Source organism: Triturus cristatus, chromosome 3_2 (genome assembly GCF_964204655.1).
Source record: "Triturus cristatus chromosome 3_2, aTriCri1.1, whole genome shotgun sequence".
NCBI lineage: Eukaryota > Metazoa > Chordata > Amphibia > Caudata > Salamandridae > Triturus > Triturus cristatus.
Window position 1 is genome coordinate 259,840,415 of NC_140584.1, and position 25,321 is coordinate 259,865,735.

General features: G+C 43.0%; 1 protein-coding gene across 1 annotated transcript in view; it reads left to right on the forward strand.

Moving 5' to 3' along the window:
• The first annotated feature begins 10,074 nt into the window (after positions 1 to 10,074).
• Positions 10,075 to 25,321, forward strand: part of DNAJC8 (DnaJ heat shock protein family (Hsp40) member C8) — a 214,241-nt gene continuing 198,994 nt past the window's right edge. Inside the window, exon 1 of the mRNA XM_085647574.1 lies at positions 10,075 to 10,201. Within this exon, the coding sequence (XP_085503700.1) occupies positions 10,133 to 10,201 (69 nt within the window). The 5' untranslated portion in view covers positions 10,075 to 10,132. The remainder of the gene's footprint in view (positions 10,202 to 25,321) is intronic.

A 25,321-nucleotide genomic window follows, 5' to 3' on the forward strand; every position in this document is an offset into this window, starting at 1 on the left:
CTGAGAAATAAACCAGAGTTCTGCAATTAATTCAAATGCTATTTCATTCACGCACTTTCACACAAGGAAATACCGTTCATTCACACAGAATCCTGCTTTCCCGAGAACAGCGAACAGTCTGTCCTGCTACAGAATTATAACATATGTTAACAAAGCAGCGCTTACCTCTACTTTGTCCTTCTAACAAGCTCAGAGAACACCTGCTACCTTTTCAGTAAAAAGCGTTATCGGCATACCAATTGGTTTCCTGGTACTTTAGACCAAAATTTCACAGATAACTCTTTGCTATCATATGCACTTCTTTCACACAGAAATTGTCTCTAATGGCAACACACAGCGATGTCACCGAATCGAACCCAGACAATGCGACGCGCAACTTTAATTTTTACGCGTTTTCCCGTGTACCTACGGGCAACCACAATCCCGTCTTTCCCGAGAACAGCGCTTACCTCCGTCCTACTACGGAACTGTCACCGACTTCTTACATCCCAGAAGCCGTACAAACGACATGGAACTTAATACGACTTCAACATATAGTGTTAATACATACATTAATACCAATCAATAATCGAAAAGCTATATATACATGCCAAATCATCAAGCCATAACAATAAAAACCATCTCTAGCTACCAAGAATACTGGTGCAGTTCAGAACACAAAATCTCCTCCTGCTTCCACGGACGGAATGATTCCTCAGTCATACACACATGCACACATCACACGCTGGTGGGCCCATTACACCAACACTCATTCCACATTACTCCTATCCGTGCCATCAGACACACCACAGGAGGTGGCGCCAGCATTGTGGAGGGAAGGCACAGCCCTATTCAGGTCCCAGGTGCAACTCCTCCCACCCATCTACATGCAAATCTTCCTATTCAGCCCTGTGCTGACTCACCCTCTCCCCTGGAATCCCCAGCCCCTGTCACTCACAGAACCAGACACACAATACACAACCTAGCAGAGGCAGGCTTGGACAGTTAAGCAAGAAAATACCTACTTTCTAAAAGTGGTATTTTCAAACACAGAATGTTAAAACCAACTTTACTAAAATATGTATTTTATCATTCTGAGTTCAGGCATACTAAATTCAAATTTCTACCATGTTCCCTGAGTCAGTTAGGATTATGAGATGTAATAATCAAACTGCCCATTCTGGCCTATGGGGAACAGTTAGCCTTGCAATAGTGAAAAACGAAAATGGCTGTAATTCACTATTAGGATATGCCAAACACACCAGGGCATGTCCTACCTTATACTTACAATGCACCCTGCCCTTGGGCTTACCATAGGGGTGTCTGATATGAAGATAAGGGAAGGTTTAGGGACTGGCAAGTGGGTGTGGTGCAGTTCAGAACACAAAATCTCCTCCTGCTTCCACGGACGGAATGATTCCTCAGTCATACACACATGCACACATCACACGCTGGTGGGGCCCATTACACCAACACTCATTCCACATTACTCCTATCCGTGCCTACAGAGGGATCTTCGAATATCCCGAACTACAATTTCTATCTACCTGGATGGAGGAAAACCACATCTATTAAATTACCCTAACAATTCCTCCATCCGGAGGACGATCGGATCATTTAGTTGAGTTGGTATTTGATAGATAACCCTTCAATTCTTATATTAATCAATAAACATTACAAGAAATAACCACCCGACACAGTTCTTCAAACAATAATTTTTCTTTATCTAATTAAATTGCAGGTTAAAATCCTAACAAATACAATAATATCTTTTGTCATAATTACCTATTCTGGCTAATTTGTCGTTCTCTAACTCAGAAACTGGTCCTCAGAAATTCATCAGAGATTCTACCGTCCCGTCCTCTGCTGTCAGCGTGGAGTGCCGCATAGAGTAGCATCGATCAGGGTGCGTCTCAAGCTCTTTGGGTGGTAACCTAATTTCCCTCTCTAGACTACTAATATTTATACCAAAATTTACATATACATGTAGCATTTTTTATTATTTCCAGGTCTTTGATTGGCTGAATTCAGCCCCCGTCCCTTATGCTTTAAGCAACATTTTCAAAATTTCACATACGGATGATGTATAAACTAGGCGCATGGGAAAGTCGTTCCCAGGTCAGGAAAGTATCAGTCTATTGTGAATAGGTGGCTTTTGGTTCCCAGATTGCAACATTTCTTCCATGTTCAGGGACATTGGCATCTCGCCCAGAGTACTCTTCATGGACCTGGTTCAGAGGTTCAAGGAGAGGACACTACGTAGTCAGTGCAGGCGCCTTCCTCCATTGTTCAGTGCATGAAGTCATGTACTTTAGTGAGGATTCAGTCGGCAGCCATCTTTTAGTAGGCCGAAATAGTCAACTTAAGTAAAGAGACACAAGAAACGTAATTAATACATAGAAATGACTAAAACAGTGTTATTCCCTCACTAATACCCTTATGTGTATGCATTTATCTAGCCATATGCGACATTTAAAGCCGTTAATGCTGGTTTATTTAAGCACAAATCACATTAACACTGCTTAAGCTAAACATATAAATTTAATATGCGTACAAACTTAGTTCACTTATTATTTTTAGCCATGCTAATGCATTCCCACGTATAGTCACTTGATTAATAAGGTTGGTTAGTTCATCACAGCACACTGTTTAATCATTAACATTAATCATTTAGTCGTTTTAATATAAACTTATAAACTTATATAAATGGATTGGGTATACTAAAATACTCCATCAGGTGCACTTGGTCAGTCAGCATGGCAGTACCAGACTGCACATAGGCTCTGCAAAGATCTGAGACACACTTTACAAGCTGCTTCTGTGGGTGGCACAACCAGTGCTGCAAGCCCACCAGCAGCATTTGATTTACAAGCCCTGGGCACACATGGTGCACTGTACTAGGGTCTGACAAGTAAATCAAATAACCCAATCATGGAGTCACTAATTCATACATCAATTTAACATAGGGAGCACTTGCACTGTGGCACTGAATGGCAGTGACACAGTGCCCAAAGCATCTAAACCAGCAAAACATATCAAAAACAGAGGAGGCAATCAGAAAAAATGGAAGGGAGACTCACGCCAATGGTACCAGGTCTAGCAGTATCTTAGGTCAAATATTATTGTCAATCATGGGCATAACTTTGTTAGTTCTGATGATAATATGTTGTCGCAAATGCAGTGGGAAAAGAAAAAAGTACGAAGTGAATGAGAAAGGTAGGAAAAGAAAATTAGAAGAAATACGACTTGAAGAATTGAAGGGAAATATCTAGAAAAGGATGAAAGGATCACAAATTAAGAAAGATAAGGGAAAGAATAAAAGATTTGAAGACATCGAAATGGTAGAATGCTAAAGTTGGCATCTGGTTTAATAGAAATTTAGTGATGGCACAAAATGCCATCAGAGAGGGGATTGATGGAGCAAGGTTTCACATCAAAAGCAACTTGCTCGTATGCAATCCTCTCGAATAACCTGTAATACTGTAACCAATCTGTCCGTGAGTACTAACAGTGCCCCACATTCAACATTATTGTATCTAAGGGATGCTTTTCTATGTGCTTTTCTAATAAGTAATCCGAGTGCACTAAAATGGCCGCTAAAACGCGGGAATTCTTCTGCGCATGCGTCTACTACATCTACGTAGTATGACGTTTTCTGTCGCTTGGGGGGAAACTTTGCAGCTGGGCAATAGTTTCTAAAATGGCCGCCTTAAGGTAAAGCACTAACGCGCATGCTGAGCTGAAACTAACCCATGCAAGTTCTACTAAGCTGTTAATGCAAAAGATTTATTAAGTAAATGGGGTTAGAGTAGAAGTTAGTGGTATACAGTGAATTCATTTAAGTTGTATTCTAACGTGTTCTTCTTTGACTTTACTAATAGTACCCATTTGAGCCTTGGAGGGTGACCGCGTCTCTGTTTCCATGTGACTTCTACACATGCGTAAAATGTCTGCTTGCTCTGAACAAGTGAACTAACTTGATTGACTGCCAAACTCAAGCCCAGCAAGGACATGGAAACCCAACTTTTGACCCTACAAGAGGAAGGAGAAGAAGCATTGTAAAAAGAGACTTACCGATCCACATATGAAATATCTGTGGGAATAAAGCTTGTGGGTATTAAAATTAAGGGGCGGGGAATTAAACAATAGACTAAAGAAAAGTATTGCACTTCGTATGGTGTGATGTCCTCACCCCACTACTTGGCCCAATCAAAATTATGGGTGAACATGGAATTGAAACATTTGGGGGTGGATCATATATTTGAATTGGTATAACAGAGGTAAGTTCTAGATAGTTAGACACACTTGATGCTGAGATGCTGATGCTATGCTGAGATGCTGCCCGATTTTGCTGCAATCTGACTGAAGAATCTAACACTGGGGAAAATTCGCGGAACAACGGAGGAGGCACATCTAGGAAGGGGTCCGGACGAGTCCGAGCCGGAGAGAGTAGCACCAGAGAGGGGTGTAACGCTGGCGTTACACTAGAAGAGGTCCCTTTCCCTGTCCCGAACCTGTCCTGAATCCTTGACTCTCTGATGTCGGGGTCCTCACACCATTCTAGGTAAATATATCTGTAGGGTAAATGCTCCGTATTTGCTCTCTGTCCTTTCTCTCCTCAGGTGCTGTCATTGCAAGAATGTATTAATGCAAACTGATTATAAGCTAACTGTACTATTTTCCTGATGGAGATTTCTGGTATATTCATGTGTATTTTGATTTGACTCACACATTTATTAATTCAGATAAACTTTTAAAACTCCTTCTGAGTCTTTGAATGTATATGGGCCCAAATGAGTGTTGTGTGTATGAATGTATAGAGCTGGTAAACTCCACTGCATCAATAGACCCTGTCAATATTTTTTTAAATAACACTGGCTATTTGTATTATTACTATTTCTAAGACTCTTCTCCAGTATTTTTAATAAACATTGGGAGAAAGGCGGAAGAAAACTGTGAGACTTTTTCCTTAGGTCCAGGGGCAGTGAATGTTTATTAGGCAATATGCATGCTAGATATTGTCTACCATTGGAGTTTCAGGTCCAAACACTATTTCATGCCATGTGGATGATGAAGTGAGGTAACTATAGATAGGATTTTCTCTCTGTCATTTTATATATGATGTAATTATCTACTATGAAGCTATTGGCTCCTGTTGTGTTCTTTTATGGAACCATGCTTGTATATATTTGAACTCTGGGGTCGTTATTGTGATCTCCTAGGTCCCTTGTTCAAGCTGCTTTTCTGAAGCTCGCCAACAATAAGGGATTTGAAGTACATGTTAACTTGGACTATTTTGCTGATACTACATGGACTTACTCATTTTCTGCACTTGTCTCTCCAAAGGTGCCAATAGCAAGCAGCCCATGTGTACTCGAAAGGGTAAAGGGGATGAAATCCAAAAATGCAGCATGACAGTAATCTGACTCCATAAACTCAATTTCCGGCTAAGTGATACCTTTTAACAGGGCCTGAGGAGGGGGTTATGGAAGGAAAACTCAAAAATATGGTTTGTGACTCATAAACCCCCCTCTTCAACAAACGTCTCCTGATCTCTCTCCACATTCACAGAGTGGCCTGCAAACTGATAGTATAATGTAAGCTCCCCTAAATTGGCTCCAAAGCACCAGAGTGTAAGAGGAAAAACATTGTTAGTAAGAATGGTATATTTTCTGTCCCAGTTCTGCCCTGGAGTTAGGGATTTTTCTTTTTCAGTATGGCTGGCAGACAAACATGAGCTCTCTGACAGCTCGGGACTCGACCGTCCGCATTACCTACATTAACCTACCCCGCCACCATTCCATGTTTAGTTATATTGTACTGAGTACCCAAGGCATGCTTTTCTTAATCTCAGTATATTTTTAGATGCATTAGCCTCTAAAACGTGCTTTGTGCATGCTGCACAGTGTTGATCCACAATTGAGGTCTTGTCAGGCAAAGCAAGTGTCTCACAGCCCCCTGCAAACTTCCTTCTAGTGTGTCTTCATTGTCCTGAATGCTTGTCTACAATTGTTTTACAGTATTGTCTTCTTAGAAAGAGGTTGTAGATTAGTGAGCTTTCATTTCAGGAGTTTGTCATTAGTTCCAAGATATGTCTAGAGCTTCTCATTGTTCAAAATATTGTAATTTCTGATTGTTAGCTCTTTTAATGCATTCAGTCCACGGTTTTAATGGCAAGAAAATGTCACTTTAAGTATCACACATTTGGCAAATTTATGTCACTCATACGTAAATTGAAACTATTGAAATGTTACACATAAGCAATCTCAATACTTGGCAGCTATGTGAAGACATGGTAATGTCATACATATGCAAACTGAAAACTTGGCACTTGTACACGTACCAACACTTGACACCAGATTATGGCCGACGGTTAGGAGCTCCTGCCTGGGCTAGGGATTGCCATATGGCATACATCCTAGAAAACACCCCCCCATCTAAATGCCCGCCCGTCGGGTTCCAAAGGAATTGATATTGGGACCCCAAATGGCCGTTGTGACGCACCGAAGATCGCGGGACTGTGTTGAAACCAGCAATGAGTAAGGAACCCAGGAATATCACCGTCGGCGCAAATCCTGCTGGGTGCCTCTAGTTTCCCAACAATGTTGCATTCTTGACACTCCCTGTCTGCAGCCAGAGGTGCAGGAACACGAGCTGGACTTGATTCCGAGGGCTCGCTGCCTCTTCCAGATCTCCTGCGTCCAGTCAGGGTGGGGGAACAAGAGGATGAGACAATCATGCAGAAGCAGGGAGAGCCCCCCTGCAACCCCCCTGGTGCCACCTGGTGCCGGCAGAGGGCCGCCAGCACCACTACCCCTGCTTACCCCGGAGGAGGAAGGAATTCAAGACAGAACTTACTGAAGAGGTTTGTGGACGCTGTCTCCCCAGTCCCTGGGACGTCTGCTACTTGCCGGAGCGAGGGAGGAAGAGATTGAGGCGGCCATGTTTGAGCCAATTTGTCTTGTCAATGTCGAAGGTGGAAGTCAATACAGAGAACAGCTGTTGAGTGGAATGGAGTGTGTCCATGGAGCAGAGCTACCGTCACCAGGAGAGTCGCAACCTGGAGTTTTTATCGGAGGAGAGGTCACCCGGACGCTACCTGTCCAGTCACAAGATGCCTGCGAGACCTGCCTTAGTGGGGACGGAAAGATTGAGGTGGCAATGTTGAGGCTGAACGAGAACAAAGGGCTCCAATGCATGGAGCTAGCCTCCAGCATTGAAACAGCAAGAACATAATGGAAAACAAGCATTGGCATAGCCCATAGGTCTTGTCTTTGGGACCTTTTAAGTGTTTAGCGAGAGCTATTGGCTTTGCCAATGTGTTTAAGCTATGTTGCAGAGCAGTGTGGCTGTGATAAACACCTCGCATAGCACTCCGCACAGACCGTACTTGCTCGTCACGTATTGAAGGTAAGTAACAGTTACATGGAGTTGTTTTGCTTCCTTAAAGCCAAGTCAGTGGAAAATGCAACCACGGCAAACGGAGTAAACAAAGTGCGCTCCAAGCTTGTGCTTGGCTGCGGGCTGGCCAGCCGAACTGATAGCCATTGTTGTTGGAGCCCATAAGCTTTCCCGTGCACCGAATCAGCATTTTCCAGGCCACTAATGTTTCAGAGCCTTCAATAAATAAAGCACATTTTTCTGCACTGAAGACATTTTCTACATAATCAAAACAACGACAGCATGAATAAGCGCTGCAAAATGTGCCGTACTACAATATCAACTGGCTAAAAAAGATTTGAGGACAATGTTAATTAAATATAAAAACAAGCGCGGCCGCGAAAGTGAAAGCGGCCACGCTGTGTTAATTAGTAACATGATCCATGAGATTTGCCTAGAAGAGAGAAAAAAAGCAATTACTAGAGCTCAGCAGTTTCTAGGCGCCTGTATGTGATGAAAGGGGTCCGTGGCCGGTGTCAAGGCTCCCCCGCCGGGGGCTCCCTGGGAGCGCATGCGCGCATCACAGGCTGAGGTCAGGCTGTGCATGCTGCAGACAGCGCACATGCTGCAGGAGACACTGCATGCACGGAAGCGCTGCACAGAAGATTTTGTATTCAGTGATGGGAAGTGAACTGTTGTGACCCTGGTGAGGGAGGCAGCAGAAGGGCTCTCCAGTATATTGATCGGCTATGCTGCACGCATTGTTTAGGGTGCTGCAGATAAAACTACTCATCATACAGACAAAGAATGTCCTTAAGTATAGTGTGCATGCGAGACCGTCCAGCAAGCACTGCGGGAGGCTTTGCGCACATTGAATGACAAGACATTGCACGCTTTGCACAGGACCCATTTATCACTAGATACGGTGCACGGGCGTCAGGGGCGAGGTGCACATGCTGCAGAAACCAAAGACAGAGCGCACATTAGGGAGGGTGGCACATGACGAGGGTATAGTACAAGGCAAGAGGTGGCATTGCATCCAGTGATAGAAGAAGCGCTCCGAGCTCCAAACGAGGTGAACCAACACTGCACAGACTGCATGGGGATCCACTGCATGTAATTTAAACCGAAGCACTGCAGCCAGGTAACCATATTTTATGGTTTATACATATTAAACAGGATTGGGACTAACTGAAAGGTGTCGCTTCCACCATGTTCTGCACCTTGTGCATCCTGCGTTGGAAAATGTATTGTATGAAATGAAGAGGTGTGTGTTGGGAGGGAGACAAATGCGGTACACACTTCTTTCAGTGCAACACCCACAAAGCATACTGGGGTGGCTTACTGCATCCGCCATGAATCTACAGCTCTCTGCACTGATGCCTGTGCATGGTGGGTAAAGGAAGCCCCATGTGGGGATTGGGTTGGTCTGTGCTGGCATGGGAACAATACTAGATAGGAGCCAACAGGACGCATTTGTACAGTACACTCAGACCAGTTTGCGTGCCTCTTTAACATGTGAATTGTCATAACAAAACAATGGAGTTATTTTCTGCGAAAAATGCAAAGGAAGAGCCAGGTATCCCATACCACACATGGGTGGATTTGGAGCAACCGGCAAGGAGGAGAGGTGGAGAAAAGCCTACGGCAGAATAACACTCGCTGCCAATTGCTATTTGGTTCCCAGTCTGCAAAGGACGTCCTGCCCGAGTGCCAGGAGTAGAAGAAGGTGGAGAAAAAGAAGCGGTGTGTACGGGTTGTGACGTCTGACAGGTGCGGGAGAAGGGACAGGGGTGGAGAATTAGAAAGCGAGTCAGCATAAGAAGGCACATTCATGAGCAAAAAAACAGGAGGCGGGAGAAACTATATGAGGGATGGTTAGCAAGGAAAGGGGACACACATATGTCATGTGGGCAAGCCGCCAACACGAGTGAAAGGAGAGGTGTGGATCTGGGAAGTGTTTCTGAGATGCATGCTTTTTGGCCGCTAAAGTGAAAGCGGCCGCGCTGTCATTAGTTACATGATCCAAGGGAAGAATGCAGATGTCACAATGCGCGCTGCTGCTCGCTCCCGAAACCTAAACGCTATGGGGGGGAACATTTCAACAAAAGGTGGGACAAACACACGCCTGGCCATTTGCGTGCTTTTTTGAAAGACACACGTAATGGCCAATGAAATATGTGAGAGTAAACTAAATCACACGGACAAGCTTAGGGAAAGTTTTGAGTGCTCACAAGAAGCCTCCCATAGAGCAACGCATGCGCGCTGTGCTAGGCTCGACCTAAAAATACAATGCAGTGAACATTCCTGACACCGGTACTCTGGTTTATTATAATATTGTCAATATCACAATGCTATGCTATATAATATCATTATGTTATTTCTATATCCTTTATGCTCACTTCAAGCCATAACTGGCAGAATATATGTATACAGTTTAAATTGCACATCTCTTGTATACACCTTTGTAACGTTTTATTTCTGCGTGTAGTCCTTATGTAATATAACTGGTTCTATTGTAAAACGCCCTGACACTTTTAGGTACAGTACGCGTTATATAAAACGCATAAATAAATGAATAAAAGAACTTAAGGTCCTTTCTAGAACTTAAGGTCCTTTCTCTCCGTGCGCTGCTTTCTACCTTCTCACAACTCAGTAGCATGGTGGAAGAGCTTTGTATCATAGTATTTTCAATGTTACTTCCGCGTACGTCATTTTACGTGTGTGCGTCATTAGATACGTACATCACGTGGACGCAGTATCTGCGGCGAAGATGGCGGCTCTCGGAGCTGGAGGCTCTTCTGGCGCCTCGGAAGATGCGTTCCTAACTTATTATAATGAGGTTAGCCGGCTTGTTTGTGTCGGTGTGGGGATTGGGGAAGGAACTTGCAAAAGCGCAAATGTGAGCACCGGTCGGGATCGGCGTTGTGCGGGGCAGCGAGAGTGACGGGCTGATATGACCAATACTCACCCATCACCCTGGGGTATGAGGACAGCTCTAGCTCGAACTCCAAATATCAGATCTATTAGAGGCTCAACTGTTGGAAGAAAGACATGATATTGGAAATGCTTACTAGAGATTCTTTCTGGGGGAAGGTGCACGGGTTGACTTATTGTGTGATGGCTTCTGCGAGTCAGTGTTGGCTTCTTGACGGCACTGTGCGTCCTCGGACTCGTTGTTTTGCTTTCCTCCTTATTAGCATGACTCCAACATATATAGTGACATAAAAAAAGTTGACTTTAAGTTCTTTTGAATTGGGGGTGATTGACGGACATAATCTACTCAATACTGTTGTTGTGCTAGATGTATCTATTATTGCCAAATGTAACCTGCATTTCCAAAATTGCAGACATTTCTCTGGAGAGAGAAGGGTGTGACGATATCATACTTTTCAGTGGTAATGGTGCCACCTAGAGCAAAATGACGGAGAGCAAATAAGACAATGATGGAATAAATACTACACAGTATGATGATTTTAAGGCACGCCCGTTTTCAGTAGTTTCCTGAAGATTTGCTAAGGGGAGCTAGATCACATTGCTGCACCCAGAAGAACGTAGGTTCATTTATTAGAAGAGAAGGATGTTTGTATGGCAACGCTCTTGGGGCATATCAACAACAACCGGCGATAATTATCGCTGAGCGCACTTAGCGCTCGGATAATTATTGCCGGCTAGCGCCGATTTTTATCGCTGAGATAGCGTGCTATTAGCAACGCTTATCTCAATAGCGATAAAAATCCTGGTGCTAAGCGGCTAACGTGAGATTATCACTGGAAACCCAGCGATAATCTCACGTTAGCTTGTTGATAGGGACAGACAAACTTAGCCATGATATCCTCCTTCCATAGGATATCATGGCTAAGTCAGAAAAATACCAGACGTAAAAAAGCAGCGTTAACCGCGGTTAGCGCTGCTTTTTTTGTCTCTAACAGGGTTAGCGATATTATTGATAATAAGAGTAAGCGACATTTCTCCTATTATTTTACTCTGGAACGCCCCCTTTGCATCTCATTATAGATGCAAGGGGAAGCGTAGAGTAAAAGGGTGCAAACATGCGAATTTGCATGTTAGCACCCTGTTGCTGATAGGGCGCTAGTTTTATCTCTGCTTTTTTGGCTTTATAAAGCCCTTGTTGATATGCCCCTTATTTCGCAAACTGAGGGGCATATTAACAAGCCAGGCGATAAAATTATCGCCGCTTTAGCGGCAGAAAACTGCCGCTAAAACGGCGATAATGGGCTTGATAATATGCTCTATGGAATTCCAATTGAAGCCCATGTTAGATGTCCTTCACATCTAACATGGGCTTCAATTGGAATTCCATAGAGCATATTATCAAGCCCATTATCGCCGTTTTAGCGGCAGTTTTCTGCCGCTAAAGCGGCGATAATTTTATCGCCTGGCTTGTTAATATGCCCCTGAATGATTTCCCGTATTTCACGGTACTGAACTAATTTGCAGGATATTTAGATCCAGTAAAGAAATAGAACAAGAAAACGCTGCATTTCGTCATTTTTTCAGTGTTAGGGTAAAGAAAACAAAGAAACACTTTCATAATGATAGTGCTACTCTTAGAACATTAATCAACACTCCTGCTAACAAACTCACTCTTGAGAGTCCAGTCTTGATGGAAGCGTTTGCCAGTGAATTCTCCTCATTGTTTGAAAATAAAGATTGTGAATGCAGAACCCTGTCAGCAAAAAGTTTTTTTTTATTATACACGACTTTTTAACCCCTTCCCTGCTCATGACGGAACCGTTCCGTCATGAGCCACGGTTGCGCTGTGCTCATGACGGAACGGTTCCGTCATGACAATCCTGTCGGCGGCCGCTCCGCCTGCGCGGCGCTGTTTCCCCGCCTGTGCGGGGCGACAACGCAAATGGGCGGAGTCATGACGGAACCGTTCCGTCATGAGCACAGCTCATGACGGAACCGTTCCGTCATGAGCACAGCTCAACTGTGGCTCATGACGGAGCGGCTCCGTCATGAGCACAGGCCCACCGCGCTGCCCCCCCCCAGCGGTGCAGCGGAATGTGGGGGGGCTACTCTATAGTGTCCATGTACTGCAAAAGAAAACAATTTTTACAATGCGTGTTTTTAATTTCCTTACAATGCTCTGGCATTTTTTAAATTTGATTATTGACATTGTTGCATATAACACATTTTAAATATTAACATTCTCTCCGAGGAAACTTTTGTTTCTCAAAGCGTTGACAGACATATCGGCAGCCTTAGACAAACCATGAGTACTAAACAGATCCTTCTTTAATGCTTCAAATATTTCTAAAAAGTGCTAAAATCAGTTGATTATGTAATATCTGTTTATTTATCAAGTAATACGTACCATCTCAAGCTTCCGGTGGCATTTATAAACAAAACTCTGCTTTCGGTCTCCTGATTTGTAAATGTCAATAGAACCCCTAGATGGAAATATAGGCTCATATTACACGGTTACCAGTTTAGTATTATATATGCGTGGTGGTTGTATAAATAAGGGAGAGGTGTTAAAGCTGCATTTCAGAGAGAATGTTGCAGTACTGCATGTGGTGGAAATAAATTATGATACAAAGGGATTTAGGGTAGGCAATCTAAGAGTAGTAGTTGGGTAGCACTTTGAAGGTAATATCTCGAGAGTGGTTTTGGAGGTGGTTGTGGTGTATGTGCAGGCTTGGAAAAATCCTAAAAATGTTACTAGACCTTCAGGTCAAGTGACTTAAATAGTCCACTCTACCTAATTATAATGCTCTTGACTCATAAACTGGTTTCAAATTGTGTGAACCTGGGCAAGTATTTTAATTCACTGACACACCATTTTCTTCTTTATCACATATGAGAGCACCATCAAATACATGAGTTCAACCTGTCTGCTGTAGAGAAAACTCTTGTTTAATTTAACAGAGTAAACTTTTGCTCCTTATAGAATCCAAATCTAGCCACATATAGGATACACATGACCGCTGACTTGCCTCAGTTCATTAACTGCATTGTCATCCGTGAAGGGACAGGAACGTTTCTGAACTCATGTCTAAAAACAGTCACTTTTAATAAATGCATAACTAAAGCATAAAGTAGCAGCACACTTTCATTTGCAATCAGCAGATTTTACATTGAAATGCCCACAGAATTCCCCACTGACATGTGGTCTTAAAACTATATAGTGTGTAATGTCTGGAAATCGAGTTTCTGCAAATATGTAATTTGCACATCACCAAGTAAAGTGATTTGTTTTGCTCCTATGTAAACTTTGTTTGCATCACACTTCTGAATTCCTGATATATTTTGAAAAAATTGTACTATTCATTTATAAGCTGTTTAAATGATGTTAGAAGAAAACTGACATTTTACAGCCTTTTGTTTCAGAATCGTCAGATAAATCACTGACTATTGACTATAGTAAGCAAGATAAAATTTAAAAAAATATCTCCCATGAACAGATGAGCAACAATTAGTAAAAAGACAAACTGACATTTGACCTCTGTCTTTGAACAGACAGAAAATGTGTCGAGAAAAAAGATTCAAAGGTGTCTTTATTGCTCATTCACGTTCTGAATGAACAGAACTGTTCCTTCCAGTTTACATTAACTCGCCAGCACAGTCGAGTAAATGCTAAAAATGGCTCAACCTGATAAAATCTCACTCGACATTGCGAGTGAATTTCTTGAGGCATGATGTGAGATCCATGAAGGGCAGATGCGTGCTCTGAGAATGGTGCAAATCTAGTGCATAGCCAATAGGTCTCGCTTTTGGGACCTTATAAGTATTTAGTTATGCAGCACAATATCCTTGGTGCAACAACATCAACTTTTGCATGGCTAAACAAACACTTATAAGGTTCCAAAAGCGAGACCTATTTGCTATGCCAATGCTTGTTTTTGATAGGCACGGGGAGATTAAGACACTTGCCCAGAATCACAGGATGCTGACCCGACGCCAAGACTTGAACCTGGTTCCCCAGTTCCAAAGTCGGCCGCTCTGACCCGTATGCTTCTCCCGCTGACTAGGCGCTGCCCCACCCCCATCCATGGACCTTAAGTCGCACATTTGATCCCCCTTGAGCCTCCACTAACCTTTCATGCCGATAGCACAAATCGTTTTAGCCTTTGCATAGTGAAAAGATGTTCGCCAAGCTTCACAAACATGGAACACCGGAGAAGCACTGCCGCATCAGTGCATTCTAAGTGCATGGGGGAAATACTCACCCAGCATTCCTACCTATGTCTTACCTCTTCCAGGTATTGTTCATGCTTGAAAACAGCTTTTGGGTATACTCAAACTAAGACGACTGGCATTGCCAGTGCTTGTTTAGGGTCGGCTGCGGCGTGCTTTGACGGGCTGGTGACAGACTGCCCCCGAGTCCTTCACTCATGTGCACACAGTGTTCCGTGACATCTGGCATTCAGCATTAATGTCCTGCTGGAGCCCGGGCACTTTATTGGATTACAACTCTGTAAACAGCTAAAAAAAAGATGCAGCAAGAGCAGATTGAGCTGGGAAGGGAGCTGTAAAAGGGAGATATGAAGAAACGGGCAGGAGGAGAGGGCGTGGTGCTAGTGGAAATTACACCCAGGAAAAAACAAACAAGCGGAAAGCAATGAAAGGGACTGCTGGAAACGGAGGAACGAGTACTGAGAATAAATGGAAGATGGAGCTAGAGAATGAAATGTGTAGAATGGAGAAAAGATGGGAGACAAGACACATGCAACATAATAATCAACAAGCATTGGCCACGAAAGTAACTCGATCACGGTGGAAGCGAAAGTGATCGCGATGACACGCTCTGTGCTCACAAAATGAAATAAATAAATAAAAACGTGAGTGGTGCGCACGCGCGACGGGAAAAAGTGCTGTGCACGTCGCTCGCGCCTGTGCGCGTAATAACACGCTGGTGGCCAGCAAGGTAGCACTTTTAAAGCAGCTACTAAATGTCTCGCCAAAGCAGCGCATGCGCTGGCTCAGGCGAGACCTAAAAAAGGTTAAGGCTGATTACCAATGTAAAGTGACTATTTGCTGTCACACTAAGTGCAGTTTCCTCTTTTAAAACATGGTCTTAAACTATCGCATTTTCTTAAGTCTCTTACTTCTGGTAAATCAATATCCCACCTACATACCTTGTGTGAAGATTGTTTTATGGCAGTTTTACCCCATAACTACTGCTTCCGCAATGGACTTATTTGCTGTTCTCTTATTGAGATGAGCTTACAGAAAAAACACAAACAAAACTATGTGAATGTGGCATAGGTACAGCAGATCTAATGGATCCTCCTCTTCCAGTTTGCACTGGCAACTGGACCACCATCTACTAGTGAATAATACACTTTTGTTAAACTGGGTGTCCATGTCGTTATCTTTAAACTTAGTTGCATGGTTTTGGTGGTAGTGCAGATTTTCTTAGGGAGCTGGACAGAACACCGCAAGATAATTGGGTGCACTGCATCAGGAGCAAATGTAGGTCATGTCAATTTTGCTGAGATGCTGGTCAGCTGTTAAATAAAATGCAGACACACTTCGGTTGATAGACTCCCGCAATCAACCTTAAAAAAATAGAAGAGTGGGTAACCGGAGAAAATTCAGCATAAGAGGCTCTAAAATGGTTGCAGAGGAGGTAGGATTAATAAAGACCTTGATTACTTGTAATAAGCAAAGTGCTTTATGTGAATGATATGCTAGACGCACAGTAGCACAACATGACCTGAGTTCACAGAACATCTGAAAAGCTTTGGTTGTTGATCTTGCTTGAGGGCACATCATGGATCCCATTTATCCTCCAAGTCAGTGATGCTCCTACCTGAGTCTAATGAGGCGCTCTTGCATTATGAACCTGACAACCATGATCTGGGCTTGGTTAGGGTGAGGTGCAGATGGATAATATGTTTTGTACCTTAAGGAGGTACTTCCTGTCATCCTCCCTTGAAAATTGCAGCGAGGGGGCTAAGTGGGTGAAAACCCAAATTTGATAGGGCCATGGGAATGTGGCCCATGAGGAGCACAAGCCCGGTCAAGAAATAGGCAGAGCAACATTTTTGGTTGCTTCTAAGTAAATGGAATGCAGATAATTGAAATGGCTGAAGTGAATTGACTTTAAATACATTTATTGTAAGGGTTGTTTTTTTTTTCTCCTTTTATTCTCGAGATGGTTATACAGTTTAGTAGGAAGGTTGCTTGGAGTTGTTGACATCACATTTTACTTGTCACTCATGTACACTGAATAAATACGTTTGAAATACAAATTAAACAGATTTACTGCAAATGCTGACATTGGATTAAGCATCTCTTCACCACTAAGCCACTTAGAAAAAATAACCTACGGTCTCCGTACTTAACAGTATTTAATATTTGCTGAAAGTGGTTTAATTTTTGTTTGTGGTTTAAAATATCATTTTCAGATATTTGGTCAATGTACATGGCAGTATTTAACAATTACCTGTTTTTGGCACTTGTAGAGACTTAACTCTGTAGTTATCATTCATGCAGTGGGCTTTTTTCCACAGTGGGATTCCTACTCCTGTCTAAATCATATGAAAATAAATGGGTGAATTGGAGGGTGTGAAATATCTTTACAAATATGTTTCATAGAACGTTCTGACCTTCCTACCTAACCTGTGCTACTGTCAAGCAGGTAGTGCTTGTCTTTGTGTGGTGTTTCATAGTAGAAGTATTGTGTCTTGTTGAAGTCTGCCATTCTCAAATCAATTATCTCACCCACATTTGGACTTGACCGACTTAATGCAGGTGTTGTATTTGTGTGATGGCTAAATTGTGACATTTGTAAAAGGTATTTTGCTGGGGTAGTAGGTAGGGATCCTGGTGGTTGTGTTTATGATCTGCTGTTCAAGATTCTTACGTTTGATTTGATTTGTAACTATTTCGGAGCTTGCTTGAGTGTCTTATTTCTGCCTAGTCTTACCCAACAGAGATTGGGTCTTAACTTTGGTCCCTGTCCCCAACATTTAGTTTTGCATAGTGTCCTTCCCCAGGGCTCAAGTTTAGCCCTTTTTATCATGTGTAAAGTTATGTGGTACCTAGTATCTGATGGTTGTCCTATATTGGGTGTTTGCGGTCATAAAGTTTGGACCATGATATGAGGCAAAGGGTTGGCCAGCCTTTGTGTATACAGTCTGTTAGTGCTGGTTAATAGGATTCCTGTCTGCTAGAGATCTTGTCATCAACACCATAACAAGCAATGGTGAAAATAATATTTCTTACACGTCAAACCTATAAGCCTTTTTAGTTTACTGCCACATTTGGACAAGGAGGCATGATGTCCATCATGAAGTGATTTTTCTTAAAGCAAAAGAAACATTTTTGCTAGATGGCTGCCACATATACATGCGCCTGCATGGTGGCCATCTTTGAATCTTTTTCTTGCTTTAAAAAAAAAAAATCATTGTAAGGTGGGTGCTGTGCACATGTAGCAGCTGTCTTTGAATACTTTTTCAATGCAAAAGAAAAATCATTCAAAGATGCTCTTCATCCACATTGTTTACCATTCCAAGATGGCGGACAACCGTTTGGAAATGAACCGGGGTGTCATGCTAATTGTGGCATTGGCCTTCGAAAAATGTTTGCAAACTCCTGCTCTGCCTTTGAGAATCCAGACTCCAGTGTTATGAAAACCTTGTCTTATGACACTGACCTCTGTGATGGGTATAAACCCAGCTAGTATAATGCCTGCAGTGTCCCAGTCACTTCTTGTTGCATCCTCATCACCAGTTGGATGCTATGTGAGACCTCCCACAAGGGCATTCGCACAAAGAAACTGATGAGAAAACCAGATGGAGATGCGTGAAAGATTGTTAAAAGCAACTTTGAGAGCCAACTTTGAGAGCCAACACAACCTATCTAGAAGCCATAATGTTCACTAAGATAGCTGTGTAAAAAAATGTTTGAAGGTTTGAGTGACTCTCTCTGTTTGTCCATTAGATTGCGGGTGAAAATTAGTGGATGAAGACACATTCTCTTAAAGGTAAAAATGAGTCAGCTTTGTGTAAACTATTCCTATTTGTTTTCATGGTCAGGTGGATAACTTGTAATACAATCACTTGAGACTACTTCCACTGTCTGCCTTGGCTCGAGGGCATACGTTGCATTCAGCTACATAGTTGATTACTGGTGTTTCTGCCTCAGGCCACAAGGAATATATTTAGACCAATTCTCACTTTTTGTTTCTATACCTGCATGACCGGCCAAAAATTACATTGACAACACTACATTACTTTATGTTGTAATTCTCGGTTTGGAGATACAGTTGGTCTTGATGTTGTAATAGCTGTCTAATAGACATATTTGATTGTTTTCCAAAGCAAGTCAAAATGCTTTATGGGATAGTGCATCTTGACCAGAATAAAAAATGGTGTGTACAACACCCATCCCCACCTCCTGTTAATTGGTGTGATTAGTGGAGGCTTTTCAGAGTGGAGTTCTGCATTTTAGTAAGGAGTCCAGCTGGTAATTTGCAACTCCCCCTAATGAAATGTGATGACAGTCTTGGTCAGAAAAACTAAAGTCCAGCAAAGCAGGATGAAGAGATTGTAACTTTCTAAGATTGGTGTACACTGTGACTTGATGTCTGGCTCCCAACAGATAATGTCTTTTGTCTTTAAATGCAGCGATGATTGTCACTAATTCTATCACTTTAATCCTATAATTTTGGCCTGCAGACTTTTTCCAAGTTTAATGTGTTTATGAGAAGACTGCTCCTTAGGCACATCCAAAGTATAATCCTCTACACAAAAAGTTTAGCAGTGTCGGGATGAACCAACACTTAAGCACAAGGCAAAAACTTATTTAAGTGTTCAAAAAGCTTTTTTGGCTTCCTTGGTCTAAGCAAAACTATGTCCTTTTGCAATAACTTAGTAATCAAGGCACCGTGAGGGTGGAAACTGAGTAAAGAAGCAATGGTAAAAGTGAGCACCTAGATGCACTGAATGTCATAAGTATACTTTGAGATGAACCATTCCACGCCATTTGTATTTTCTTTCCTCTTCTTCATTTGTAACCATTTTTGACTGTTCAAGAAACAAAACAAAAATAACTTTCGAAACTAGTACCTCCAGTTTACAGTTTAGAGGCTTACAATCTGACCATACTAGTGGAAAGAGCCTATGAAACTTATTTGGCACAATTGTCCAAAGACTTGGATTAAATCAATATATCTTTTATGTAAATGTTTATGAATCTGTAAAGGAATTCTCTTAACACAATTTTTTTTTTTTTGTAAACAAATTTTATTTGTCAAATGCACATTCAGCGGAGCTCTGTAACCCAGAGGCTTCCATAGCATCAATGAACAAAATCCTGACTTTGACAGTTTTCTCATGGAATAACAAAAGAGGAATAAAGAAGGGACATGCATATAAAATACAACACAATTAAATAAAAAAAACAAATAAACACCCCCCACCCCACCGCACAACCAACCCAGCAAAATCAGCAAGTATGATCGGAGCTACAGTTCTACCCTCGCTATGAAACATGTCCAAAAGACACCATGCCGCCCAATACGCGTATGTTACATTCCCCCCCCCCCCCCCCCCCCCCCAAGACAAGGGAGGAAAAGACTACAACCCACACAATCCCTACGCTGGAATGGGCTCCAATTCCAATCCCCTGTAATCTGCCAAGCGCTTCCAGATTTTATAATGTTCATGCAGGCAGCCCCGTGCTATAAAAATGGGGGCCTCAAGGCCCATACAGAAATCCAGCCCTGCCTTCCACACTGAGACGGAGGGTGCGGCTGTCGCCTTCCAAGCCCTGGCAATGTCGCGCTTGGCAAGGGTAAAGCCCAGGAGCATCAGGTGGCGCTTGTAGACATTGCCCCCTATATCCTCCATAACATGGAGGAGCACTAATTTAGGAGACCGAGGGAGATCCCAACCCAGAACCTCTGAGAGGCCTGCCAGTACACCCCGCCAAAACCTAGTTAGCGCAGAACAATCCCATATAGTATGCAGCAGAGTCCCTTCTTCATGCAAGCAGCGAAGGCAATTCAGGGATGCCACCAGACCAGCCCTGTACAGTCTGACTTTAGTAAAATACACTCTATGGAGGTATTTAAACTGGATGAGTCGAAGGCTCATAGCAATAGCCGCCCCGCATGGGGAGGCCAGGGCCTCCGTCCAGTCCTCCTCCTCAAGTGAGCCCACATCCTCATCCCATGCCCTGCGGAGACGCTGCAGAGATGGGGAGCAGTGCATTACCAGGGACTGGTAAATTTTTGATATCTTATGGTCCCCCATTAAAACTTTCGCCTTTACCGGCCTGAAGTCGGCTAGCTCCCCCAGGCCCACCAAGCTAGGAGAGAGAGCATGCCGGAATTGCAAATATTAAAAAAATTGTGTGCGCGGCATTTGAAAGTCCTTCTGCAAGTCCTGAAATGATTTCAGGACAGGACCCCTCATGACATCCCCCAAGGTGGAGATCCCAATCGCATCCCAGTCTTGGAAGCCGGGCAAGGCCGCCAACTGCGGCAGACGTCCATTTTGCTAAAGCGGTGTCTCTCGAGTTAGGCGATTCCACCAGCCCATCCTCCGCAACGCCTGTCTCCAAACCTGAAACACCAGCTGTGTCACACTCGGCAAAGAACGCCGTAAGGGCGCTGAATAGAGGAGCGTATGTAGTGAGTGATCTCCCATTAAACGGCGCTCTTGGGTATACGCCGGATCCGACCTGTCGCCATACCACTATTCGTTAAGAACCAACAGGTGGGAGGCCATATAGTACGAAAGAATGTTGGACGTAGCGAGTCCCCCACAGTACGTGGATTTAAAGCAAGTACGGAGAGCCACCCTAACAACACCCCCGCCCCAGAGAAACTGGCCCAAAGCCGCATTAACCTGGCGGAACCAACCCGAGGAACACAATTTTTAAAGAATTGAAAAGCTTCTGGATTATTGTATAAGCCAAACTGTATTTATCAATGCTTGAGGACACTAACTGGCACTGAAAGCTTTTTTCCGCTTATACCCCTGTTGAATACGAACAAGGCGATTAAGCTCCTCGCAAGTGGAGCTTGCTGTAGGCAACTTCAGATCGCATGTGGATGAGTAAAAAAGGAAGGAGTGCTAATGGGTAGCAATTCTTAACGATGATATTAAGTCACAGTAGTCGGTATATGTCCTTAATTCTCCATTAGTGTTTTGGATGAAAGATAGTACGGAATGAACCAGTTCTTTAGCTAGTGGTCTAAATAAGTCCTCTTTTGGCTCTATATCTTTGTATATATTCTGCTATACTGGACATCAGCCACAGGAGTAAGATCAGTTTTACAGTCGTATGATCTGTCAGGGGAAAGTATCTCTGCTGCGTCCTTAATGAACACATCAGAACAAGCATTTGCAATGCAGTAGGACTCACATTTACACAAGTTTGAGTTTTTTAAATGCAAATGCCCTTAATTTGCTTTGTTTTTTCAAACCTAAATAAAAGGCATTGTCATTTACAATGCTAATAGCTTAACCTCTCGAAAATGCGAGACCTATTGCATTGCAAATGCTTGTTTTTTTTTACTTTCCATCATGCTGCACAGCATCTGCGCTCTGCGCGAAAACAATGACAAAGTCGAGAGCTGTCTCGTAGTTGAGACCTATTGACTTTGACAAAGCTTTTTTTCCCTGACTCTGAATGGAAAAATCAGGTATTGGCCTATGAATGGAGAAGCTGTGCAGAAGCTTAGGTTATTTGCTAAAAAAAATTAATATGTAACCCCTTCTATCCCACCGGCACTACGGCAGGCCCCATCCAGCCCATAGAAATGCACAGTGAGCATGTATGTAGGTTCCTCAAAAAGAAATATATCGAGGCACATGGAGTTAAAATGTGCCTGTTTTCGTATTACATGTGCTCAACCATTTTCACTCATGTCCCGGATTAGCCTCTTTTCTTTGTAAAAATGTAAATTAGTGCAGTTGTGGGAAGACAGCCACCAATCTGCACAAAAAAGAACAGCAATTAATTACCACGTAACTCTTTATCTACATAGTGCATTGCTAGCACGCATTTGTATGTGCGCACTGTCCCTTGAAGTGAGCACCTCACGCATCTAAGACGCTTGACGCAAGAGCGTTGAAAGTAATTCCGAGGTTACAGCAATAAAAGGCCTCTGGCCAGCTAATTGGATTTAAGCTAAGTGCACGGTCAAAAAATAATAAAAAAAAGATGGAGACCGCTTGCTTAAGTCAGGAATCTTATTGTTTTCTAGAACTCTACTGTCTCATGCTGTTACGAGTCGCCATTTCAGTGTTTTGCGAGCACTTTTATTCTTTAAAAGAGAGCAAAACTCTGATGTACTTTTAAACTCCATAAACGTGTGCTTGAATGACGGGCATTTGCAATGCAATAGGTCTTGCGTTTGCGAGAGTTTAAGCTATTGGCATTGTGGCATTGTCATGTATAATGCCAATAGCTCAAACTCTTGTAAATGCAAGAACTATTCAAAGAAGCAGCTGTAATTGTCCCAGGTTGTTTAGAAAGTGAAAGCGCGCATGCCATGCTGAATTATGCGGGAAGCCTTTCGTGCCTGCAGTACGAGAAACTATTTAAAGAAAATAGTGCTTACAGACTAAACAAGCATTGGCATAGCCAATAGGTCTTGCCTTTGGGACCTTATAAGTGTTTAATTATCCAGCACAATATCCTTGGTGCAACAACATCAAGTGTTGCATGGCTAAACACTTATAAGGTCTCAAAGGCAGGGGTGGGGAAATCATATCGCCCGACCCATGTTGTTTTTATTGGAGGGCAAGAAGATTTAATGTCTATTTTGTCCGACGGACAAGTAGACATTAAATCACGTAAATAAAATAGGCTGTGGGCACTCTGGCTGTGAGCTCCAATCATTAAAGCTTGCCGAGAGCCTTTGGAGGCCTCTGATTGGCTAGCAGCCCATGACTTCACTGGGCTCTAGCCAGTGATTGGCTGAGGAGTGAAACGTCACTCAGTCTCAGCAAGCAGTTGAACTTCGAGACTGTCGCAAGCGAGGCAATTCTACATTTCAGGTAAAATTAAAGCACTGCCATAGCACTGCTAGAGTGTTATTTTGCCCAGCTTGCATATAGATTGCACTGAAATATTGGAAGAGAACTTGTCTGCCTGCTGACGGACCGTGTCTAATGCGGCGTCATTTTGGCTGCAGATAGCGCGGGCTATCATCGCTGCTATTGCAAGCTGCGCACGTTTCCATTGGTGAGCAGAGTGGATTAAAACTCCCTTTTTCGTACCAGATGTGTGACAGATTGGTCAATTCCTCTCAAAAATAGGCAATATCTTTCCCATTTGTGTGAGAAAATGCTCAATTGGCCAGTGCCTATTTTTCGGGTTTAATTTAGCCCGTTGTGTGCATTTATTTTTTAAGCTGCAGCGGCGCCTCAGCGTCGTCGCTGCAGTTTATCTGTCGTAATTGTAAAAGGACACTTAACTGTTCCCTTCAAAGTTCATTGCGGCCGGCATGGGCACTGCACATATCAAGTTGCATCACATCAGTGCCAGGACTTCAGACTCATCTGAATGCGGGGGTTAAAAATACATTTGTTTATATATATATTAATGTTTCTCTGTCAGCCGGAGCCCTTATGTTTGATGTGAGACGGGAGTAGGTGGGACAAGTGGATTTTACAGGACATGTAGATCTCAGTGGCATTTTGTCCCTTGGACAAGTAGATTATTTGGAAAATTCCACACCCCTGCAAAGGCGAGATCTATTGGCTATGCCAATGCTTGTTGGTAGTTGCGGGGAGATTGTGATTTGCCTAGAATCACAGGTTGTTGAGCCGACGCAGAGACTTAAAACTGCTACTGGCATATCTAACATAAAGCTACAATCAACATAACTTCCACTGTAGCAAAGCTCCAGGTGTATAACACTATATAACAGCAAGTATCACATATAAATGTGACAGTCCTCAATCCAAAATCGTCTTATCTTCGTGCAAGGGACGATGTGGTCTACCCCGAATCCGAATTAAAGGGGCCCTGTGGTGAAAGAGGAGTAGAAATGGGAGTTTTTCCCAAATCGGGATTCCAAGGTTTTCTACGGACACATTTCACCACGTAAATCGTAATTGAATATGTCAGCAGAAAACAGAGCGAAATGTGGGGGGAAAACTGCAGAAATCAGTGCAGAAACGTGGAACTGAATAGTGCGTTAATGTTTCATTCAAAGAATGCCACCTGTCTCCAGTGTCATGATTTTCTGGTGCAGAATTCCCGTTAACTGAAGTCCACGAGAATCCAAACGAGTGCCTTAGGTGTGTGGCGATCTCACACTGACAGCTACGGATTTACTCCAGGTTTCTGCTGCAGAGTAGTATGCCTATAGCTGGCCACGCTCCATAAATGAAGCTATGGCCTTCCACTGAATACCATACCCAAGCAAAGAGCTGTGCCATGGTACCCCTGCGAGACACCCAAAACTAAACAGTCCTTTGAAGAGCATTTCCATCATGAATATTTACACCTTGTTGCCAGGGCAGCTTTGGCAGATCAGGTCTGTTTAGTTTCATGCAAACTTTTGGTGAAGCAGCTCACAAACTCGAATTCAAGCTTGCTAGTAAATTAGGAGAGGACAAAACCAGGGGGCAAATCTAAGCAGAACACAGAGCAATTTAGCAAAAAAAGTCAAAATAGCACCAAGTATAAACCTCCCTATTAAGAGCCTTTCAGTGGGAGTGCTATGAAAGAGGGTCATAAGCTACCCAGCTGCAGACAGGCTACGTCAGAGCAGACGGACGAGCTAGAGTTCTTGTGGTTTCTTACAATGTCTTCTAGAGCCCTAATGTTGTGACAGTTCACGCAGGAACGTAATTTCAAGACGCTCCGTTTCTAAAAGACTTCCAAATGTGAGAACCTCCAAAATTCATAAACAAACTATTAAATAAATGGGTGGGAACCAGTAACTTCATAAAATCTAGTATGGACGAAGAATGAGTTCAGACAGAATATCCGAAGAGGGAGGGGGAGAAGGGAGGGG